Source organism: Sciurus vulgaris (assembly GCF_902686455.1).
Source record: "Sciurus vulgaris genome assembly, chromosome: 8".
NCBI classification, from domain to species: domain Eukaryota; kingdom Metazoa; phylum Chordata; class Mammalia; order Rodentia; family Sciuridae; genus Sciurus; species Sciurus vulgaris.
In genome coordinates, this window is record NC_136468.1 from 69223365 (window position 1) to 69247485 (window position 24121).

General features: G+C 36.2%; 1 protein-coding gene across 1 annotated transcript in view; it reads left to right on the top strand.

The window, feature by feature from the left end:
- PRKAR2B (protein kinase cAMP-dependent type II regulatory subunit beta) overlaps nucleotides 1–24121 on the top strand; it is a 101754-nt gene that overhangs the window by 65430 nt on the left and 12203 nt on the right. Inside the window, exons 5-8 of the mRNA XM_079150032.1 lie at nucleotides 12270–12376; nucleotides 15347–15500; nucleotides 21104–21205; nucleotides 22823–22897. Coding sequence (XP_079006158.1) covers nucleotides 12270–12376; nucleotides 15347–15500; nucleotides 21104–21205; nucleotides 22823–22897 — 438 coding nt within the window. The remainder of the gene's footprint in view (nucleotides 1–12269; nucleotides 12377–15346; nucleotides 15501–21103; nucleotides 21206–22822; nucleotides 22898–24121) is intronic.

The window sequence follows — 24121 nt, forward strand, 5'->3', positions numbered from 1 at the left end:
CTTTACTTTATTCATTTATTTATTTATATGAGGTGCTGAGGATCGAACCCAGTGCCTCACATGTGCTTGCAAGGTAAGCACTCTACCGACTGAGCTATCTCCCCAGCTCATAATATTATATTTTAAAAGTAGCATTTTGTTTGGCTAAAGTGGGGGAACCTTCTGTTCTCTGTAAGAATTTTGAAATCTCCATTCTTTGGTTGGGTATTTCTAGGATACCCACTCTCAGTCTGAGTGAGTATACTGTTCACATTTTGCCTTATACTCTTGACCTAGATGTTCTGCTTCCTTCATCAGAGATTGTGCATATTTTTGCTATCTAATCATTTAGGAAAGAATCCCTGCCATATTCCAAATGTGAAAACTGAGTCAACTTTTGTAATTACCTCTACATTTTGTGTTTTATTTTCTTTGGTCAAATTTTGCATCTTCTAGTTTTCAGATTGATGCCCTAGAGGAGAAAGCTTTAAATTAAGAATTACTCTTTTTTGAGATGTCTTCTTAAAATGCACATTTTTTGAAAGATTAAGGCACTGCATCACACCAGTTCTTCTATACTAGGTCATATTTACCCCTGAAATATAAAAAAATAAATCTCCATTGATTTCTAATTCCTTTTATCCAGGAACATGAATTACATTTTGTGACTTTGAAAATCTAGTTTTTAGGGTCACACATTACAAGTTTGTATCCTTCTCTGAGTCCAGATTATTTTCTCTGAAAGGCCTGACTTGACCATGCCAAAGATCCATCAGCCTCTTCTGTCCATTTCTTAGGGCAGGAGCTATGTCTTTTCCATCCTTATCTGTCTCTTTAGTTAGACATATGCTTCTCAGAGCTTTCTGCATGCATCAGTCTCTAACAGAAAACTTGGTACTAAACAGAAATGTTTTGAGTTTTTCTTTCATATTTATCTGAGTATGCATATTTAATGAATTATATTTTTGATAGATTTATTATCTGAAATGAAATGATGGCATCTCAATATTGTTTAACTCAAGTCTTGTTAAAAGTTATAGTGAAGCGCATGGTTAAGTGCCCCTGAGTTCAATCCCTGGTACCAAAAACAAAACACGACAAAACAAAACAAAACAAAACAGTTACCAGTGAACCATTGAACACTGTTACACTTTAACATTGTGAATTCAGCTGTTCAGAGTAGCCCAGGTGTGTCCTTGTCTACCCTAGTTTGTAGAGTCAGTCTCGTCACCCCATATTTACTGTTATCATCTCTGAACTAGCAGTGGTGGTCAATGCTGAGGAAACAAAGTCCTGGTCAACATCCTGAGCTGGTCTTGAAGCCAGCCTGTGGATCAGATATTCTGTAAGACTAGGACCAATTAAGTATCTGATTCTTTGGTTCCAAATGCAAATATTAGAGAGCTCTAAAATCAGTCCTTCAATTTATACTTAGGGGTAAGACCTTCCACTAAGGGTTCTCTATTTTTTCACTGGGATTGTAAATGGGAGGATTTCAGAGGGTCATCAAAAACAGTGCCTATCAAACTCCAATGTGTCTATACATCCTCAAGGGATCTTGTTAGAATGAATTCTGATTCAGTAGGTCAGGAGTGGAGCCTGAAGGCCTGCATTTTTCACAAGCTCCCAGGTAATGTTTACACTTCTGGTCTGCAACATAGTAGCAAGGACTAGTCAAGCTAGATATGAAAATGTTCCAGTCCAGTATTTTGGTACTGCCATATGTTATTTTGTTTGTATTCACTGACCTGGTATTTTAATGCTTCCGAAGTGACTAAGCAGGATATTTTGGTTTCTATATGCTAAGTGATAAACAAGCATGAATGAAATAGTTGCTAGTTATACATTCCTGGGATCCTACCTTTTCTATCCTCAAGTTGAATTGATTTACTTTTGCCATTTCAACTTAAACTCTTAAAGTATTGTGAAATTATAGTTGTATTTAAAACTATTTTTAAAGGTTTTTGCTAGTGTAGTCTGGGAAGGAGTATCTTTACTTAATTAAAATGATTATTTTTATAAACACAGGACTTTAAGACTTCTTTCCTTGCTCTGCTAAAGGTCTTCTATATAAATTTTAAAAACTAGTTCATGGGCAGGGGAAGAAAAGGCCCTAAAACACAAATTGTTATTATGGAATATTTTATAGGGAAGAAGCAAACATATTTACATAGTTATTTCCAAAAGATCATTTTTAAAATTTGAACGTAAATCAGCTTCATTTATTTGCCTCCTGTCTCAGCTCCTTTTAGAGATGATGCAGAATATAAAAAAGTAAACGTTCATTTTCCTCACCAGATTACCGCCTAGAGTAAGAAATTTAGCCTTCAACATGACAGATTAAGGTTTTAGGTTAAGCTCATAATTTAAGCAGCCTCCTATTTTTTTGTGATATACATTATTTCCAGTAACCCAAATACATTTTAATTAAATTACATATACAACTTACATAATCCACTTATCATGTAGCTCCTTTCCGTTCAATTTCTGGACTTCTCATTGTGTTCCAGTGCTTGTATAAGCATTGGTCGCAAAGATGTTTAGACATGATTCTTGTCCTCCCGGGATCTGTAGTTTGATGAGGGACGCAAATATGCACACAAAGCCCGGCGATGCTAGCTTCTGGCCCTTAGTCGGTTACTGGGACTGTTACCATTAGAGCCTGAGCTGGATACCATTCAGTGAGGGCAGGATGTGGGCACTCTTCTTGATGGGCCATTCTTGAGTGCCATCCCGTAAGCCATGAGCACAACTCAAGTTTTCAGGAGAGAACCCTGCATATTTTGTGAAACCACTCCTTTCTGCCCCTGCCTTTTCTCCTTTCCTTAAGTCACATCCGTTGCTTTTCCCGAATCATTCCATGGCTTCCTTACTCCACTCCTTTCCTGCCCAAGTCTCTCATCACTCTCCACGCTTTAACTCTACCCTCTACGCTGCCACCAAAGTTAGGCAGATAGGATTATTAACAGACTTTGTTTCTTGGTAGTTGAATTAATTGGGGCCTAACGGAAAGTCTAATATGACTGCCAGTGTCTAGCTGTAGTGACTGTGATGTAGTTCTTTCCCAGAACTGGGAAAACTTGAAGGAGGAAGGAGAAATAGTAATTACTAACTAGCAAGGAGAATGATCTTGGCTTTGTATCTACTATTTCATTTGGGTTTCCTGACGTTGTTTAGCTTGAAAATCTTGCACCTCCTAGACCGCAGAACATTTTTCTGTGGAGTACTGTATATTCATACATTGAGTCACAGCATTTATAATTATTAATGTCTTTGAAGATATTCTTTTCATGAATATTTTAATGCTCGACTCAGTAGGCCATTTTCCTTCTGAAACATTTCTAATTTGAAACTAAATGAAATAATTTTCCTATGGTATATGATAGGCTCTTTCATTAATGCAGAGTAAATTGTTATTTCTTAAGTGAGTCAGAGCCCTTTACTGAGTTCAGTCTTGAATTTGCATTCTGTAGGAGAATTAGATGTGGATTTCCTACAGCAGTTGTCAGTCATCATGATCAGCCTATGCATATTAAATATTTCCTAAGTTCTTCTCACTCTGTGCATAATTATGGGGAAATGACATTTTGATTGAGTAGAACAGACACCTGTCACATAGAGAAAGGGTGAAAGAAATAATTTTTCTATATTTTATCAGGAATTACTTTCTTATATATCCAGGAATGAATTTTTGAGCTTTATTATTTAAAAGCTGTATAATTTAAAATTCAGCCAATTCTAATAAACAAAAATTCACTATAGCAATTTATTTCTTTTTTCCCCAATTGACATTTATAGTGGAAAGTAATCAATAAAGCTAATATTCCTCCTTTACCTGCCCTAAAAGAATGGAAATAGAAAAAGCATGCAAAGTAAAATATTAGTAATTCATTTAATCAGCCTTCAGAATTTTGATAGGTGACCATATGTTGCCTGAGTTGATGAAGTCATTCGGGTAAAAGGGTACCCATGGGGCCAATTAGCACCATATCAAGAAAGCTCTGTTTTACTGTCACGCTGGCTTCATCTTCAGCCCCTGGCTGCTGGCCTACAAATAGGTGCCAGAGCTCACACAGGCACCCAGTGAGGGGATGGTTTCCTACAAACCTGTCATCATCATTTTTCCAAGGTTTTCTTAGCCTACATGAAGATGTAAAATTATATGCTCTGCTTAAATAGATTTTTGGCTTTTTAATTAGGAAATTTAAATCTATATTACATACAAAGTTTACAAAAATTCAAAATGAACAAAAGATAGTGAAAGGAAATCTCTCCACCTCCGTCTCCCAGCAACCCAGTTTCTCAGTAGCCAAGTCCTTTTAGCACTATTATGTATGTTTTTCCAGGGTTATGCAATGCATATAAAAATATATTCTTTTTTTAAATTTTGGTGGCAGTAAAATCCACACAAGTGTTCTGCCTTTTCTTTTTTTACTTAGCAATATATCATATTCCATAGAGATATGTGGACATAGATTCTTTACTATGCTAGTAGAGAGTTTATATGCTTCCTAAATTTATTTTTATCAATATTAATTTATTTGTGAAATTTTGAACTGGTAGCTTTTATACATTATAGAGCTAAGCCTTGAAAACACATTAATGTTTTGCTGTTATCCACTGTATTAAAATTGTATACATAATTGAGGAAGCTTTCAGTAACTGAAACAATATTGGAAAAGAACAAATTTTCAGGACTTACATTTCCCAATTTAAAAACTTACAGGGGCCAGGGTTGTGGCTCAGTGGTAGAGTGCTTGCCTAGCATGTGTGAGGCACTGGGTTTGATCCTCAGCACCACATAGAAATAAGTAAATAAAATAAAGGTATTGTGTTCATCTACAACTGAAAACCAAAAACCAACTCACTGCAAAGCTACAGAAATGAAAACAGTGTCCTACTGGTATAGGGATAGGCAATATAGAGCAATGGAATGGCATTGAGAGTCCAGAACTAAACTTACACATTTATGGCCAGTTGATTGTTGAGACATTTCAGTGAGCAAAGAACAGTCTCTTAGACAAATGGTGCCAGTGCAACTAGATATCAACGCATCGAAGAACAAAGGTGAACTCCTGCACACACCAGATTAAAAAATTAATTCAAACCTGTAATATAACTATGACACTTGTGAAGAATGCCCAAGGATAAGTCTTCATGACCTTAAATTTAGCAGTGGATTCTTAGGTACTAAAAGTAAGAACAAGAGAAGAGAGAGTAATTGGACTTTCTAGAAATGTGACATTTTGTATACCACAGGATATTACCAAAAAGAAAGTGAAAAGACAGTCTACAGAATGGAAGAAAATGTTTGTAGTTGTAAGTAACCCAGTTCAACATGAAAAACACAAAATGCACTTTAAAAATGGGCAAAGGATTTGAATAGCTATTTCTCCAAAGAAGATATACAAATGACCAACAAGCGAAAGAAAAGATTCTCAACCTGGTTAATCATTAGGAAAATGCAAGTCAAAATCACAATGAAATACTACTCCACCCCTTCCATCCCCATTGGAACAGTGGTAAAGAAATACCACTTTTCTTTATTATTAAAAAAAGAAAAATAATAAATGTTGGTGAGGATACAGAGAAATTAGAACCCTCATACATTGCTAGGGGTAAAGTAAATTTTTTTTTCTTTTGGTGCTGGAAATCTAACCTAGGGGTGCTTTAGCAGTGAATTATATCCCAAGCCTTTTTAAAATTTTTTTATTTTGAAACAGTGTCTCACTAAGTTGCCGAGGTTGGTCTTGAACTTAAAATCCTAAGAGGTATCATAGGATTTAGTATCATATGATCTAGTAATTCCACTTGTAGACATAGGCACAAAATAATTGAGAACAAATACTTGTTCAAGCAATACTTGTACATAGATGTTCATGGCAGCACTACTCGCAATAGTCAGAAGGTGGAAACAACCTAAATGTCCATTGACAGAGAATGGATACACAGACTGTGGAAATACTATTTAGACTGAAAAAAAAATGCAGCATGACACATGCTACAGTATGGATGAACTTTGAAAACATACACTGAGTGGAATAAGGTAGAAACTAAAAGTCATGGTTTTATGATCCCATTATATTGAAACATCCAGAATAGATACAGCTATAGAAAAAGAAAACAGATTGGTGGTTTCCAGGGGAGAGAGGTACATGGAAATGGCAAGTGACTGCTTAATGGGCATAGGGGATTCTTTTTGGGGTGATGAAAATATTTTGGAACTGCATAGCAATCGTGGTTACACAGCTTGTGGCCAGTTCATCATTCACTGTAAAATGGTTAATTTTATATTATGTGAATTTTATCTCAGTAAAAAAATATAGTTCCCTCTCACCATTCCTTTCAACATTGTACCGGAAGCTCTAGGTGATGCAATAAGAAAAGGAAGTTAAAAAACAAAACAAAAAAAAAAAAACATACTGATTGAGAAGGAAGAAATATAACTACATCTGCTCAGATGACATGATTTTCCAAGCATAGTCAACAAAAGAATTCCCCCCAGCTAATAGTGATTAGATCAAGTTGTAGGATACAAGGTTAATGAATAAAAGTTAACCACTTTACAATATATCAACAATGCACAAGTAGATTTTGAAATTAAAAACATAGTACTATTTACATTCACACACACCCCCAAAACAAAAGATATAAATTTAACAAAAATTTGTATCAGATCTACATGAGGAAAACTACAATACTCTCATCATAAAAACAATACAAAGAATGAAATAAAATGGAGAGATACTCCATATTCATGGATAGGAAGACAATATTGTCAAGATGCAAAGTCTTTCCAGTTCAGTTTGTAATACAATTCCAGTAAAAATCCCAGCAGGTTATTTCATAGATATGGACAAATTGGTTCTAAGTTTATACCCAAAATAGATAAATCCAGAGAGATTAAAAACGCAGAGCAGCAACTACAATATTGAAGGACAAAGAAGACTGATACTGACTTTAAGACTTAGTGTAAAGCTGTGATAATCAAGACAGTGAGATATTGGGAAAAGAATGCATAAATTGACCAGTGGGACAAAATAGCCCCCAACCACTCCACATACATTAACTGATCTTTGACAAAGGAGCAAAGGCAATATAGTGGAACAAAGTCTTTTTTTTTTTTTTTTTTTTTTTTGGTGCTGGAACAACTTTACATTACTTGCAAATAAAAAAGGAATCTAGATACATATCTTACAGCCTTCATAAAAATGAACTCAGAATGAATCACAGACCTAAATGTTCAAAGTATAAAACTCCTAGATGATAATGTATGAGAAAATCAAGATGATATAGGACCAGTGATAATTTTTTAATTTAGATACAACACTAGATTTAAAAAATTGGATGAAATCCAGAGATTTCTGTGCTGCAAAAGACACAGCAAAATGAAAAGAGAAACACAGACTGGGAGCAAATATTTGCAAGAGATACATATGATAAATGGTGGTTGTCCCAACATACATAAACAGATCTTAAAATTTAATGGTAAGAAAAGAAAGAATTTGTAGAAGACCTTTGAAGATGGAAAGATCTCCCATGTTCTTGGATAGGCAGAATTAATATTGTCAAAATGACCATACTACCAAAAGTGCTATACAGATTTAAAACAATCCCAATTTAAATCCCAGTGATGTTCCTGATAGAAATAGAAAAAGCCATTACAAAATTCATTTGGAAAAATAAGAGGCCCAGAATTACCAAGGCAATCCTTAGCAAGAAGAATGAACAGGAGATATCATAATACCAGACCTTAAACTATACTACAGAGGTATCATAACAAAAAAAGCATGGTATTGGCACCAAAATAGACATGTAGACCAATGGAACAGAAAAGAAGATACAGAGACAAACTCACATGAATACAGTTATCTCTTACTAGGAAAAAGACACCAAAAACAAGAAGATAATCTCTTCAACAAATGGTGCTGGGAAAACTGGAAATCCATCTGCAACAAAATGAAATTAAATCCCTATCTCTCACACTACACAAAACTCAATTCAAAGTGGTTCAAGGACCTAGGAATTAGAACAGAGACCCTGCACCTAATAGAAGAAAGAGTAGGCTGAAATCTTCATCATGTCAGCTTAGGACCTGACTTCCTTAACAAGGTTCCTAAAGTGCAATAAGTAAAATCAAGAATCAATAAATGGTATAGATTCAAACCAAAAAACTTTCTCAGCAAAGGAAACAATCAGTAACATGATGAGAGCCTACAGAATGGGAGAAAATCTTTACCACGTGCACCTCTGATAGAGCACTAATCTCCAGGATATATATATAAAGAACTCCAAAAATTCAATGCCAAAACAACAGTAACCCAATCAATAAATGAGCTAAGGAACTGAACAGACACTTCACAGAAGAAATACAATCAGTCAACAAATGCATTAAAAAATGTTCAACATCTCTAGTAATTAGAGAAATGCAAATCAAAACTACTCTAAAATTTTATCTCACTCCAGTCAGAATGGCAATTATTAAGAATAAAAGCAACAATAAATGTCGGTGAGGATGTGGTGAAAAATGTACACTCATACATTGCTGGTGGGACTGGTGCAGCCATTCTGGAAAGCAGTTTGGAGATTCCTTAGAACACTGGGGATGGAACCACCATTTGACCCAGCTAGCCCACTCCTCAGTTTATACCCAAAGGACTTAAAATCAGCATACTACAGTGATGCAGCCACATCAATGTTTATAGCAGCTCAGTTCACAATTTCTAAACTGTGGAACCAACATCGATGCTCTTCAATGGATGAATGGATTAAAAAAAAACCTGTGGTGTATGTACACAGTGGAATATTCTCAGCCTTAAAGAAGAATGAAATTATGGCATTTGCAGGTAAATCGATGAAGTTGTAGAATATCATACTAAGTGAAATAAGCCAATCCCAAAAAACCAAAGGCCAAATATTTTCTCTGATAAGCAGACGCTGATCCATAATGGCATGTTAGGGGCAAGGGAAGAATGGAGAAACTTTAGATTGGGCAGAGGAGAGTGAGGGGAGGGAAGGGGAGAAGGGGATGGGAAAGATGGTGGAATGAGACGGACAGTATTACCCTATGTACATACAAGATTGCACAGATGATGTGCCTCTGCTTTGTGTATAACCAGAGAAATGGAAAGTTGTGCCCCATTTGTGTACAATGAATTCAAATGCATTCTGCTGTCATGTATAACTAATTGGAACAACAACAACAAAAAATAATAATAATCAAGCTGAGGTCCAATGCTCTGATCTTCTGTTTAGAACCTTCAAAGGAACCTCTTCATGTTTTGTCTGCCATCAGAAGAAAATGATGTTTCCTAGGTAGAAATTGCAAAGCATTCAACTCTGTGAGGGTTTGTAAAGATAGAAAGATGCTGTTTTAAAGTTTTGCATAAGTGTATAACCTATGTCATATCTATTGTTAATAAGAGAAAAAGAATTATTTGAATGTAAAAAATAAAAATAAAAAATTTAACAGTAAGAAAACAACCTGATTGAAAAATGAATCCAAGACCTAACAGATACCTCATCAAAAATGATGAACAGATGACAAGTGAGCATGTAAAGAGGTGCCACCTCATATGTCATCAGGAAAATGCAAATTAAAGTAACAATGAGATACCATTACCTATCAGAATGGCCATTATTCAAAACACTGATACCTCCAGTGGTATCCTGAAGATACAGAGCTACAGGAACTCTCATTTATTGCTAGTGGGAATGCAAGATGTGTAGACACTTTGGAAGATACTTTGGTAGTATCTTACAAAACCACTTTCATCAAAAACTCATAGGAAACTCCTTGGTTTTTACCTAGAGAAGTTGAAAATATTGATGCGAAAATCCTGTGTGTAGATGTTTATAGCAGCTTTATTCATAATTGCCAAAACTTGAAAGTGACTAAGCTATCTATTAGCAGATAAGTAGATAGACAAACTGCAGTATGTCCAGGCAAGGGAATGTTATTTTCCATTGAAAAGAAAGGAGCTATTAAGCCATGAAAAGACATGGAAGAACCTCGTGTGCATATTATTGAGTAAAAGAAGCCAACCTGAAAAGGCTACCTACCTGCTGTATGATCCCAATTATATGACATTCTGGAAAGGGCAAAGCTATGGAGACAGTGAAAGGGTTAGTGGTTGCCATTAGTCAGCAGGGAGGAGGGATGAGTAGGTGAGGTATGAAGTATTTTAGGGCGTGAAACTATTCTGTATGGTTCTGCCATGGTGGGTATGCGTCGTTACACATTTTTTTGTCCCAACTCTTAGAATGCACAAGAGCAAGAGTGAACCCTCATGTAAAGTGTGGACTTTGGGTTATGATGATATGTCAATGTAGGGTCATCAAAGTGTAAAAAGTACCACTCTGGTGGGGGATGTGTATACCGAGGGAGGCTGGGAGGTATATGGGCAGGGGATATATGATGGGATATCTGTCCAATGTGCCTGTGAACCTAAAACTGCTCTAAAAAGTCTATTTTGAAGCGGGGAACATTGGCCATCATGTTTTAAATTTCCAAGGTACACTTTTTGCTCTTTTTCTAAACATGCTGTGTTTTTTTTATTTTTTATTTTTTTTTTTTATTTTTTTTAATCTCATGAGTATATTATCTGGGTATACAAGCAGAACTTTCTAAATGCTCTCTACTGTTCTTGAAATAGCTACCCATGTGGTGCTCCTTTGCTGTTTAGTCTTGTAGGCTGACAGAGGGGCAACAGAGTGGATTTAGAGCTCTGAGTAAATAGGGCAGGCTGGTCAGCCAGTGTTCTGTGTGGGCTGTACTACTGTGGGGCGGCTGTTATGTTGGGGAACCCCTCAATCCCAGCAGGTGAGGATCTTGGGTCTAGGGCACCAGAGTTCACCTTTGTCTGTTCTAGTTGGATTTGCCTTGTCTGGGAAGAGTTGGGTCAACACTTTACTGCTAGGCATTCTGTGTTCAGAGCAGAGGAATTGTGAAGGAAGACATGAATTGACCCTTGTAGGGCTTTAACCATTTCACTTGTTTTCAGCTTTGTGTTTCAGTCCCATCCTGATAGAACCAGGGCTTTCCCACCTTGGAGCTTTCTGGTGCTAGGCTAGGCACGTTGGACCCTCCACCCTGCAGCCCACCTGTGCTACTCTGGAGAGCTCCCTCTGCCGCGATGAACTCACCATTTTTGCACAGGAACTCTCACTCATCAAGTGCCCCTTGCCATGCTCTATACTGTTGTGGATTCGAGTTTTCACATTCCCTATGAGATCTGAATGGAGACTCAAGAGGAGAATCACATGTGACTTGTTATCCTCTTGATCCAGAACAGTTTGGTTTTTCAAACTCTTTTCACTTGCACCCCTAATCTATTATCAGCTCCTTAATTTGGTTGTGAAATAAATTGATTTGGACCTAGGCAGTAAGTGATACACCATTTTTGTACCCACAGAGTGACTTGACCAAGAGCTTAGGACTTAGGAGTGGTAGAACACATGAGCCTCTGGGCACCTGACTTCTGTTACTCTTGCACCACACTCTTCGCCACATCCATTTGTTCTCCCTGTTCAAAGGTCTGAATTGTTCCCGTATGGGTTCTGAGGAAAGAGTTCTTTCACCTCCAAGTTTATTCTCATTTGTCGAAGTTTATCTTTAAGAACTTGTCGATCTCACTTGAGCAGGATAAAAATTTTATATAGTTTAAGTAGTCGTTGAGTTATAGTTGTTGAACTATTTCTGATAGGTCTGCCCTGGTGAGGTAGATAGTTTCCTGAAGATAAAGAATAGTGATGGAATATTTTGCTTTGTTTTCTATTTTGTCCTATTTTGTTTTTGATGCTAAAATGAAAAGGATCTGGGTGAGGATCTAAGTTCATCAAGTGTGTGGGTAAATTTGACATAAATTTTAGTGATGATTGATAGGAAATTTTAAAACAGGTATCTTTGATAGGAAATTTTAAAACAGGTATCTTTAGAAGAGTTTCAAAAGAATTCTTTACCACCTGGTCATTTTAGTTGCTAAAATTATATTTTCATGAGATAGATGGTGGTTTATTTTTCACTTTAAAGTGGTGATAGTAGCAAATATTTTGAAATAGACTAGTTATAATTAATTTTATTCAAATACTGAATCTGGGACTGACTATATAATCATCTTATTTGTATGTGATACAGAAAACTTACAATGTATTTTTCTGACAAGATTTGATGGCAATGGTGATATTTCCATTTCTTTGAGATCATTCACAGAAATACAGAGGTAATTATGGTTACTTAAGAAAATGTTCTTGATAAATATAAATACTATATATACTTTTTTATAAAACAGGAGCAGATGTCTCAAGTATTAGATGCCATGTTTGAAAAATTGGTCAAAGAAGGGGAGCATGTAATTGATCAAGGCGATGATGGTGACAACTTTTATGTAATTGATAGGTAAGTTTTACCTAATTCACTACTGAAATTTAACGAACCTTTTGTGTAGAATTCCAGCAGTTATTATGACAACTGACAAGTTAGTGTATGCTAGTTGCTATTGCTTCTTTATTGTTATTGCTACATAATAGGCTCAGTAAACCCGTTGTCAGTGTCTGCATTGAAATCATGCTGGATCATGAAAAGAGGCATGGTTTTTAGAGGAACTGATGATATTTGCTTAATCTGTAAGTTTTAGTCATTAATGTGAGCATCCTCATTTGCTTGCTTGCATTTGGAAGATAGTGTGTAATAATAGTGTGTAGTAGATGACCATTATAGCGAGAATAGAAGTAAAATACAAAGTCTAACATGTTAAATCACAGTAGAATTTGATCTGTTATTATATTTTTAAAAGTTATTTTATTAGCTATAAAAGCAAAGCATCCTCATGGATAAAAGAATTCAGATATTTCGAGGGCATAAAGTTAAAAGCCAGTCTTTCTTTTCTGTTGCTTCAGTATAACCATTCAGTATAGTGCAGAGTTTGTGTGTACTTCCAGAAACTATTTGTGCCTTATTATATTTGTCTATAAAAAACTCTAGAGACACTGTTTTATTAAAATGAGAGTGTGCACACATTTATTTCTATTGAAAATCAAATAGCAGAAAAGTCGTGTTTTACTTCATCAAAGAACAGTGTGCCTTATACATTAAATAAATGAGAACAGAAGCATAACTGGAGCAGTCTGGGTTCAGTCCTCATTTCTTCACTTTTGTAAAGTGAGGATCAAGTGTTCATGTGATAGTTGGTGTCCCTAAGCTCTCCAGTTTTGTGTGGAATGGGTATCATCTCCCAGCCTGATTGTTGGATTACATGTGCTTCTCTGGGTAGAGTTGTACTGGGCTGAGAGATCTTGCCTTCTTCTGTCTCCCCATTTCCCAATGTGGACTCTGTGGGCGTCCTTTACACGTGAATCGTGCATGCTCTTTGAATCAAGGTTTCCAGTCATCTCTCCATTCCCTCATACCTGATGCCTGGGTGACCTATTGCCAAAACACTAACGAGCATTTTGGAGTAGAACAAAACCAGTTACCCCAAATATAAATCAAAGTCATGATTTTTGTTATTATTACCAGCCTTCATCAATGAACACTTGAGAAATTCACTCAACTATGTTTAATTGTAGGGGAATACGAGAACCCAAATATGATATGGTATTAATCTTTTTTAGTGGGTATTTTTTACTATAAAAACTACCTTAGATTTGACAATAGTATGCTCTTTCGTCAATTAGACCCTAATCACCCATTGAGAAATGAACTACTCAGGCACACGGAGTGATAGGGCTCACCAGATGGTCAGTGTGGAGCTGACCCCGTAGCCCTCTCTCCTGGCCCCTGTGCTTTTCCCGTGGTTTCATACTACCTGAGGCCTCACACTATTAGCAAGGAAACCATGTGAAAAGCAGCTCATAGGTGTGTTTATTTATTTGTTTGTTTTTAACAGACATTAGATTGATGTTATTTCAACTGAGTTGGTATCTTGTTTTACTTCTTATCAGCACATTTTATGTTTTAGCCTTTTCAAAGTGATAAACGTAGAAGATAGTTTCAGTGGAAAAGTGTAAATAAAATAAGTAGAAGAATTTGATCTATACTTGGAAAATAATTGTCCATAGAATAAATTCTAGAGCATATCCTTGAAATAGTCATTCAGTCCATGAAATTATATTAAATACCACTTACCTTTTTCCTTATTCTTTCTTCATTAATATCTATTATCTTATGTTTCTGGTCTCATTTATCATTTATAATCCTTTTCTAATTTTAAAAGGCATTACTTTTTTTTTTTTTTTTTGCCACCAAAATAAACAACAAAATAAACTCAAAGAATTTATATTGTGTGTCCTCACAGGTGCTTCAGTAAGCCGTGAAATCATGTTCTGTCTGATAAAGTACAGTATGTGGAATGGCAGTCACCAACATGAAGGATAGTTCATATAGCATAGGGCCTGGATAATGTGTAGTACGCTTACACGGTGGCGCATGCCTGTAATTCCAGTGAGTCAGGAGATGGAGGCAGGAGGATTGCAAGTTTGAGGCTAACCTCAGCAACTTAGTGAGACCCTGTCTAAAAATAAAAAGTAAAAAGGATTGGGGATGTAGCTCAGTGGTAAAGTATCTCTGGGTTCAATCCCCAGTAAGCCAGCCCCCATCACCAAAGGAAAAAAGAATGGAAAAATTATATGGAAGTCCAGGATCAGACATATAATATGATTTTTTTATTGCTTTTTAGCTTTAGATTGGGGGGGCAGATCTAAAAAAAAAGGGACATATTGTGTTGGGGGCAAAAGAGTAAGTTTTTGAGGCTTTGTGGGTCTTTGCAACTGTTCACATCTGCTGTTGTAGTCAAATCAGCCATAGATCAAGCATAAAGGAACAAATATATTTGTATTCCAATAGAACCATCTATGAAATCAGGCATCCAGTCTGTTGCTATAGATTAGAGTAGTGGATAACTAAATTATTATAGATGTATTCTTTAAAAAAATAGTCATTTTCTTCTGGTCACAAAAATAATATATGTTCATTTGAGAAACAAACTCTTAATTACATGGATCATCCCTGGAATCCCTCACTGTTCTGTGGTCTAAGTATGGTCAATTTGATATACATTCCTTTAGGTGATTTTCTGTTCATATACTATATGGCTGTACTTTTATATTATTATCATTTATTCTCCTAAATTTTTATTGTTTAGTCCCATTTTTCCCAGGAGGCACATTTGTGGCCCCTATCCTAGTCTAGCTGATTGATCTCTTTACAATGTATTGATCAACATATTGATGGCCTTTTATTTTTTGTCACCAAAGGGGCTAGACAGGCCAGAAATAAAATTGTATTGCACAGGGGTTTTCTCAGAAATGTCTTATTGTAACAGAAGTTTGCTTGAATTATTTTTACCCCTAATTTATATATGTCCAACAGAGGAACATTTGATATTTACGTAAAATGCGATGGTGTTGGAAGATGTGTTGGTAACTACGATAATCGTGGGAGTTTCGGCGAACTGGCCTTAATGTACAATACGCCCAGAGCAGCTACAATCACTGCTACCTCTCCCGGTGCTCTGTGGGGTCTGGTGAGTAAAACAGTTGTTCGACCTAAGTGCTTTTATTTGTAAGAATTGTTACACTGTATTTTAATTCTAATAGGTAGATTTATTTGGAATTGTTAGTCACAAGGAAATTTTTAAAGCACTTTATTTATTAAGCAGTTTATTAAGCTGGATGCTGACCTGTTGGGCACTGAGACTGTGCTAAGTCAGAGCTTCATGTCCTTTCCCCCCTCCTTTAGTCAAGTCTGGAACTTGGGATCTGCCAGCCTTGCAGTAGGAAAGACACCCAACATGTTCCTCTCCTGCCCACTCTTCAAAAACACCCAGCCATACAAAGTCTTCAGTGTTTTTTTCCCAGGTTGCTCTCTGAGATATTACAGTCTGAGAAATCAGTGGTTCTCAAAGTGTGCTTCCTGGATGGTGGCATCTGTGTCACCTGGGAACTTGTTAGAAATGCACATTCTAGGGCCCCACCTCTTGATTCTGAACTATGAATCAGAAACTCTAGAGATGGGGCCCAGTAATCTGTATTTGAGCAACTCCTCCAGGTGATTATGATGGGTGCTAGAGTCTAAAAAAAACCACTAGAGACTGATTCTCTTGGAATCCATTAAGGGGGTTGTGGCTCAGTGGAAGAGCACTTGCCTAGCACTGGGTTCAGTTCTCAGCACTGCATATAAATAAATAAAATAAAGGTCCATCAACAACTAAAAAATATTAAAAAAAAAAAAAAGAGCAGCTATGTAGAGCAGAAATACTTGTTTCTCACCTGCCTATCTATCAGAATTACCTCGGGTATTAAAAAAAAAAATCCTCTCGACCCAACAAATATATGAAAAAGTGTTCAACATCTCTAGCAGTTAGAGAAATGCAAATTAAAACAACACTTAGATTTCATCTTATTCTACCAGAATGGCAATTATCAAGAATACAAATAACAGTAAATGTTAGTGAGCATATAGGGGAAAAGGGTATACTCATATATTGTTGGTGGGACTGTAAACAGATGCAACTGCTCTGGAAGGCAGTATGAAGAGTCCTCAAAAACTAGGAATGGAACCACCATATGACTCAGCTATCCTACCCCTCGGTTTATAACCAAAGGATTAAAATCAGTATACTGCAGTGACATAGCCACATCTATATTTATAGCAGCTCAATTCACAATAGCCAAGCTTTGGAGCCAACTGAGGTACCCTTCAACAAGATAATAGATAAAGAAAATGTGATATATATATAATGGAATGTTAGCCACAAAGAAGAATGACCTTGTGGCATTTGCTGGTAAATGAATGGAACTGGAGACTACCACGCTCAGTGAAATAAGCCAGTCCCCAAAAGACAAAGGTTGAATGTTTTATCTGATATGTGGAAGCTAATCCAAAATAAGCCAGGGTGGGGTGTGGGTGATAGAAGATCAGTGGAGTAGACAAAGAGGAATGAAGGGAGAGGAGGAAGGGAAGGATGGGGTAGGGAAAGAATAGAATGAAACTAACCTAACTTTCTTATGTTCATATATGACTGTACCAGTGTGAATCTCACCATCATGTACAGCCATAGGATACTAATTAAAAATATATAGATATAAGAAAATAGCAGAAAGATTAATGGAGTAAGTAGAGGGGAGGAGCAGGGTAGAAGAAGGAAGGGGAAGTACTGGGGACTGAATTAGAACAAATTATATTCCATGCTTTTATAATTATGTCAAGATGAATTCTATTGTTATGTGTAACTAAAAAGAACCAATAAAAAATCAAATAAAAAAATACTCTTGCCCAGACCCCATCATAGATAAATTTAATCAGAATCTCTGGCAGTGGGACCTGGGCATTAGTACAAGTTAAATATCTCGAATCTGAAATACTCTAAAATTCAAAACATTTTTGAGCACCACTGTGATACCACAAGTGGAAAATTCCATACCTCTCCAGTTCTAATAAAAAGAAATGTAAAATATCTTATTTCTCAAATCAAGAGATATTTTTATCAGCCAAATCCATTTCTGAATCAAGTGTTGAGTTGAACTTCTGTAACACTACAGTCCTTTTAAACGAGATAGTCAATATACTTCTTATTTATTTCAATATCTCCTCCTTTCACAGAATTTGAGAGAAAAATCTCATATTTGCACATCAAAACTATAGAATGGGCTGATTTCAACAATTCAAAAAAAAATTACGTGCCTTATAAACATTTCCCTAAACCAGTGCTGCCTAAAGCAAGGTCTGGCCCCTTCTTGGAGCTGAGGAGGAAAGCAAATAGCAGACCTCACCCAGGACCCACTGAGTCAGAATCTGCATTGCAGCTAGACTCCCAAGGAATCTGTAAACCTATTAAAATTTGAGAATCACCACCTTCAACACAGTCTTCCAGAATCTGCTTCAATAGTACCTGATACTTCATATCCTCCTATTACATGTGAAGTCTCCTCTCCCTACCCGCTACACCCTATGTCTTTAAATCAACTTTAAAGTTTTGTAGAAGTACTAAACTCAAAACTTTAAAAATTTGGTTTAAAAACATATTTGAGAAAATTTTCTTCAAGGTACAGGTTGAATATCTCTTCTCTGAAATGCTTGGACCAGAAAAGTTTCAGATTTCACATTTTTTTCAGATTTTAGAATATTTACATAAATATAATGAGCTAACTTGGGTGTGGACCCAAATCTAAACCAGAAATTCGGTTACATTTCATGCATCATATGCCTTATTCACATAGTCTGAAGGTAATTTTAGGCAATATTTGTAATGTGGCTGCGTTTTGACTAAATCCTGTCCTAGAGGTTGGCTTCTTGGAATCCTGATCATTTTCGTCTCTGGCGGAAACCTTGATCAGGTATAGAAGGCCCACTGTGCATAATATTTAAGCTTCCAAGAACATCTTCAGAAATTTTCAGTGGCCTGTACATGTTATTAAAGTAAATAAAAGGGGGCAGTTTGTGATTAACACCTTGGAAGACATGCCTGAGTATAATAGCTTTTAAAAATTATAATAATATTTCAAACCTGCTTTTTTAGAGCAACTTGCTTAACATACCCCTTTTCATGGAAAATCAAGCAGAAAAGAAAAATTGAAGGTGAACAGACCTTAAAAGAGTGCTGCTATATTGGTGCATATATAAAGATAAGCAAATCCCAAGAGAAAAGTCCTGTATTGAGCAGTCTGACTCTGTAAATAATACGTGGTTGTTGTTAGCCTAAGAGATGAGCTGATCTGTATGACCATGCAGGTGATGCAGAGAGGAGATTATTGAAATGACTAGGTTGGGAACATTTGAGATCTGACTTTCTGGACTTTATATATCATGGTGGATGTGGAGAGGTGGGCCATTCGTGGAAAATTCTTCCTGAGAGCTATAACTCATGGTTCATTTCTAAATTGCTGAAATATTTTGGGTCTTCTCTATTTCTAGTAAATTTTGTCCACAATATGGTGTTGTGTCTGCTTCCCAATCCTGATTGTATATCAGAATCATTTGGGGGAGCCAACATGCACAGACTTCGAATCATTAAAGGCCAGGAGCTCAGAAATCACTTCAGCTGATTCTGATGCAGAGTCAGGCTTGGAAATGATTTCAGTATTTTTGTGAATTATCTTGTAAAATTTTCTCTTTTTAAAAAGGTTGTTCAGAGTAGAAGAAATCAAATTATAGACGATATTAACATTGTATTAAACTAAATTGGGAAATAGGATATTTAATTTCCTAGTGTCCTCTTCTGCTGGGGCTGCTCAAACAAGGTTAAACAGCAAATAGTGCTCTGAGTTTTGGAGGTTGGGAAGTCCAAGATGAAGGCGCAGGAGGTGTTGGTGTCTGGTGAAGGTCTGCTTCCTGGCTCATAGATGACCATCTTCTGACTGTCCTCATTTGATGGAAGGGGAAAGGCGGTTCTCCAGGGCTTTTTAAATAAGCATTAATGCATTCTTGAGGGCTCCATAGTCATGCCCTAATTGCCTCCCAAAAACCTCTTAATTCCATTACAGTGGGGGGTTATGAATTTTGGGCACACAACATTCACCTAAAGACTTTTAATACACACTAGAATTTTCCTCTGTCATACTAGAACATTTAACTTCAGCCTTAATATGTTGGCATAATAATGTATTAACATTTCAGTTTTAATTTTACTAAGATATTATAATTGTTTACAATGAGCACCAAACTATGTAATTAAAATAATATTTTGTTTTTAAGAATTAAACTAATATTTCGTCAAAATTATTTCAGAATAAAATTTTTAGGAAAATAATTTTTGAACTTCTACCCTCAAAAATTTTCCTAGTTCATAAATTAAGTTCTGCATGTTTGAGATCATGTAATATAAATATAAATGAGAGGATTTTAGACCATAAAAATTAGATAAAACATGAAAAGCTCTAGAATTAGACAAGAAAATGTGTTTCTCTGAGCCTTCACGGTTAAAGAAACTCTATCATAATGTGGATATGAAAATGAACCTAGAGAGAGTATGTAATATTTCAAAATCTCTTATTTTGTAATTTCTTTGTGATTAAAATGTTTTTCTATTGTTTTTCATATGATTTTTACTTTGGTCTACGTTAGGAACATCAAGACCAGGATATTTATTTTTGTGTCTGTGTATGACAGAAATATTTAACAAAACAATACTTTACTACAAAGATTTTATGTCCTACTTTGTTTTTATAAAAATGCTTGTCATGTCCTAACTGATTTTGCAATCCTCTAGAGTTGCCATCCACAGGAAAAGTACATACTAGTATGTATTTTTTAAGATGATGTCATGGCGCCCCCTTGTGGTGTATAGCCCAACATGTTGGTCAGATGTAGGAACAAAAGTAAACCTGATGCTTCCTTTTTAAAAAATGAAGATATTTATATGATTCCACATTAATTTTGTGCCTGAAGAAAATAAAAATATGAAATCAGTTGAATTAAAAGTAAAATGATATTGTTAGCCTTTTATTTTGACATCTTCAATTATTATTCTATATGGGGAATAAAACCTTCAATTTTGAACATCTGTAATGCCAGAGACTTGGGAGGCTGAGGCAGGAGGATCACAAGTTCAAAGTCAGCCTCAGCAACTTAGTAGACCCTGTCTCTAAATAAAATATAAAAAAGTACTGGAGATGTGACTCAGTGGTTAAGCACCCTGGGTTCAATTTCTGGTAACCCCCCCTTCTCCCCCCCAAAAAAAAGAAAAAGAAATTTTTTTTAGTTGTTGATGACTTTTATTTTATTTATGTTTTTTATATGGTGCTGAGAATTGAACCCAGTGCCTCACACATGCCAGGCAAGCGCTCTCCCACTGAGCTACAACCCCAGCCCCCCCAAAAACTACTTATTCAGACTATTTTTCCTCTAAAATCTACATTTTAAAAAAATCTACATTTTAAGCCAGGCATGGTGGTGCATGCCTGTAATCCCAATGTCTGTGGAGACTGAGGCAGGAGGATTGCAGGTTTTGGGCCAGCCTCAGCAATTTAGTGAAACCTTCAGCAATTTAGCAAGACCCTGTCTCAAAAAGTAAAAAAAGGGCTGGGAATGTAGCTCATGATAGAGATCCCTGGGTTCAGTCCCCAGTACTACTCCAACCCCCCAAAACCCTATATTTTAACTTCTTTGTATTTGATATTCTGTCTTTAGGACAGGGTAACCTTCAGGAGAATAATTGTGAAAAACAATGCCAAAAAGAGAAAAATGTATGAAAGCTTTATTGAGTCACTGCCATTCCTTAAATCTTTGGAGGTGAGTGTGTTTATGCTTTTATTCTGCTTTAAGAGTTTATTTTGTTAGGAATAATTAGTTCTACAAAAACGTTTATTTGAATAAAAATAAAAAGACCAAACCATGGTGTTAAGTTTTTATAACTCATTCTTTTACTACCTCTAACTGCATTTGTTTTGTTAGTTATAAACAACAGGCTCCTATAGCACATTTATATGTGCTCTTTAAGTGCAGACTTAAAATAATCATATATGTATCAGTAAGAGCCACTAGTTTTACCTTTCAGGGAAGAGGTATCTAAGTACAGAAGGTATTCGGCCTCTCCCTATCAGTCATCTTTGCTGTTTTTCTTTCTCCTTTCCTTCCTTCTTACAATTAGCTTTCCAGGCCTCTGTCTTTGATCTCTTCTATTCTTAGTCTTATTGCACATGTTCAATTCCATGGCTTTAAATACTGTCTATATGCTGATACTTCCTAAAATTGACTTTATTGCTAACCATTTATCATCTCAAACCTAAAACCATCCCAAATCTCCTTTTTTCTCTTCCTTATCTTCATAGATGGCAATACCATCCTTCCAGGAAACTCAGCTGGTTTTCCCTACCCATGTCCAATCAGTAACCTGATCAGCACTATCTTCGGAATTTATTCAGTATCTATTTCCCACCAACTTCACCGCTATTACCTTCTGTCTGAGTCCCCATCACCTTTTTGCCTGGCCAGCATAATCCTTTTAAAACCTACATTATCACAGTCCTCTCTTTAAGACCCTTCTCATAGGCCTCTGTGACCCAGTGGCCAAGCCCCATATCCCTGGCCCATTTTCTACTCTCCATGTTCGTTGTCCTGCCCTAGACATACAGCTTCTTGCTGTTCCTCTGCCGTGCTGACTCTCGCTTGCTTCAGGTCCTTGTGCACTTGCCATCTTTCCGGAATGTCCTCTTGCACAGCCCTGTGACTCATTCCCTCATCTCCTTCATCAGCTGTTTTTATCTTTGATGGTAGAAACTTTTGAGAAACCCTGAGAGCTTTACTTTCTATACTACTTTGTTAAGCTCAGTGTTTTTCTAGATATCCTAGTCTCATATTTGAAATATTTTGAGAGTAATGAAAGAGGGGCACATATGTGTCCACAGGATCATATAAAATGGCAAATGTCAACACAATAGTGTATCTCCTTTCTTATGTTGGATGGCCAGTTTGTTACTGGTAGAATTTTAGCCACCTTTCAGAATGTGCGTTAGACAGCTGATCTTCTCCAGCAGCATATCTCCTTAAATAGAAGTAGAAGGGATGGAAATCCAGTGCCTTCAGAGCTAGGCAAGTACATAAAGATGAAAACCAAACCAGACAAGCTGGAGAACATGTGCTCCATCTAAAGAAACAGCTGCTGTTCTACCATAGTTGTATTGTTGCCATAGGAAAATATGGGCTTGAGAGTTCCTGAGTCTACTGATTTCTCAAGAGAAGTTGGAAATACAAATTTATTTTTAAATGCTACCAGCTAATATAACAAGCATATAATCTACACACTGCTCACTTAACTTAGCCTCTAGGATGCTACTTTTTATCATGTGAAATAGGTAAGATTACCTAACTAGTCTCTTACTACTTAGTAACTGCCTTTTTTCTTTATAGGTTTCGGAACGCCTGAAAGTGGTAGATGTGATAGGCACCAAAGTGTACAATGATGGAGAACAAATCATTGCTCAGGTGTGTATTTTTCAAGTGTAATTCACTTTAGGGTTATATTCCAAAAGGTTTCTATACATTTATATATTTTGACAAACTTTGTCTCTATAATTAATAAGCAGCGATGGATTAAATGAATATTATTCCTACTAAATGACCTGTTAAAAGTGATTTACTCTACAGCCATTAAGCTAATTGAATATTTTGTTTATATAATTAACTTTTTTCTTCACTTTGTTCATTTTTTCCCACATTTTTTATTGGTGCATTACAGTTGTACATACTGATGGAATTTATTGTTACATGCACACAACCTAACAATATAATTTGGCCAGCACTCCCCGCATCAATCCCCATCTCCCACCTTTTGGTCCCTTTTCTCAACCGAGTCCCCTTTGATTTATAGGCGATCCACCCCCCCCACCTTTGCTTTCCATTTTCCTCTCTAGTTTCCACATATGAGAGAAACCATATGACCCTTAACCTTCTGAATCTGACTTATTTTGCTTAACATGATGGTCTCTAGTTCCATCCATTTTCCCGCAAATACCATAATTTCATTTTTATTTATGGCTGAATAAAACTCCATTGTGTGTGTATACTAAATTTTCTTTATCGATTCATCCATTGATGGACACCTACACTGATTCCATAGTTTGGCTATTGTGAATTGTGCTGCTATAAATATGGGTATGCAGGGATCACTGTAGTATGACTTTAATTTTTCAGGATAAATATTGGAAGATTGGTAAAACTGGGTCATATGGTGGTTCCATGCCTAGTCTTTTGAGGAATCCCACTGATTTTCCTAGTGGAAATACCTGACTTCAAATTATACCACAGTGTAAAGTGTTTTTTTCTCTACATCCTCTCCAGCATTTATTATTGTTTGCACTCTTAGTCATAGGTATTTTATTTTTATTGAGGCTATTGTGACTGGAATTGTTTTCCTGCTTTCTTTCTCAGCAGATTTGTTGTTGGCATATAAGAAAACTACTCATTTTTGTTTGTTGATTTTGTAACCTGCTACTTTGCCAAATTTGTTTATTTAGCTCCAGCAGTCTTTTGGTGGAGTTTTTTGAATCTTCTATGTATAGGATCATATTATCTGCAAACAGTGATAATTTGATTACTTCCTTTCCTATTTTACACCCCCACCCCATTTTTTTTGTTCCTTCTCTTGCCTAATTGCTCTGGCTAGAATTTATAACACTGTATTGAATAGCAGTTGTGGGAGTGGACATC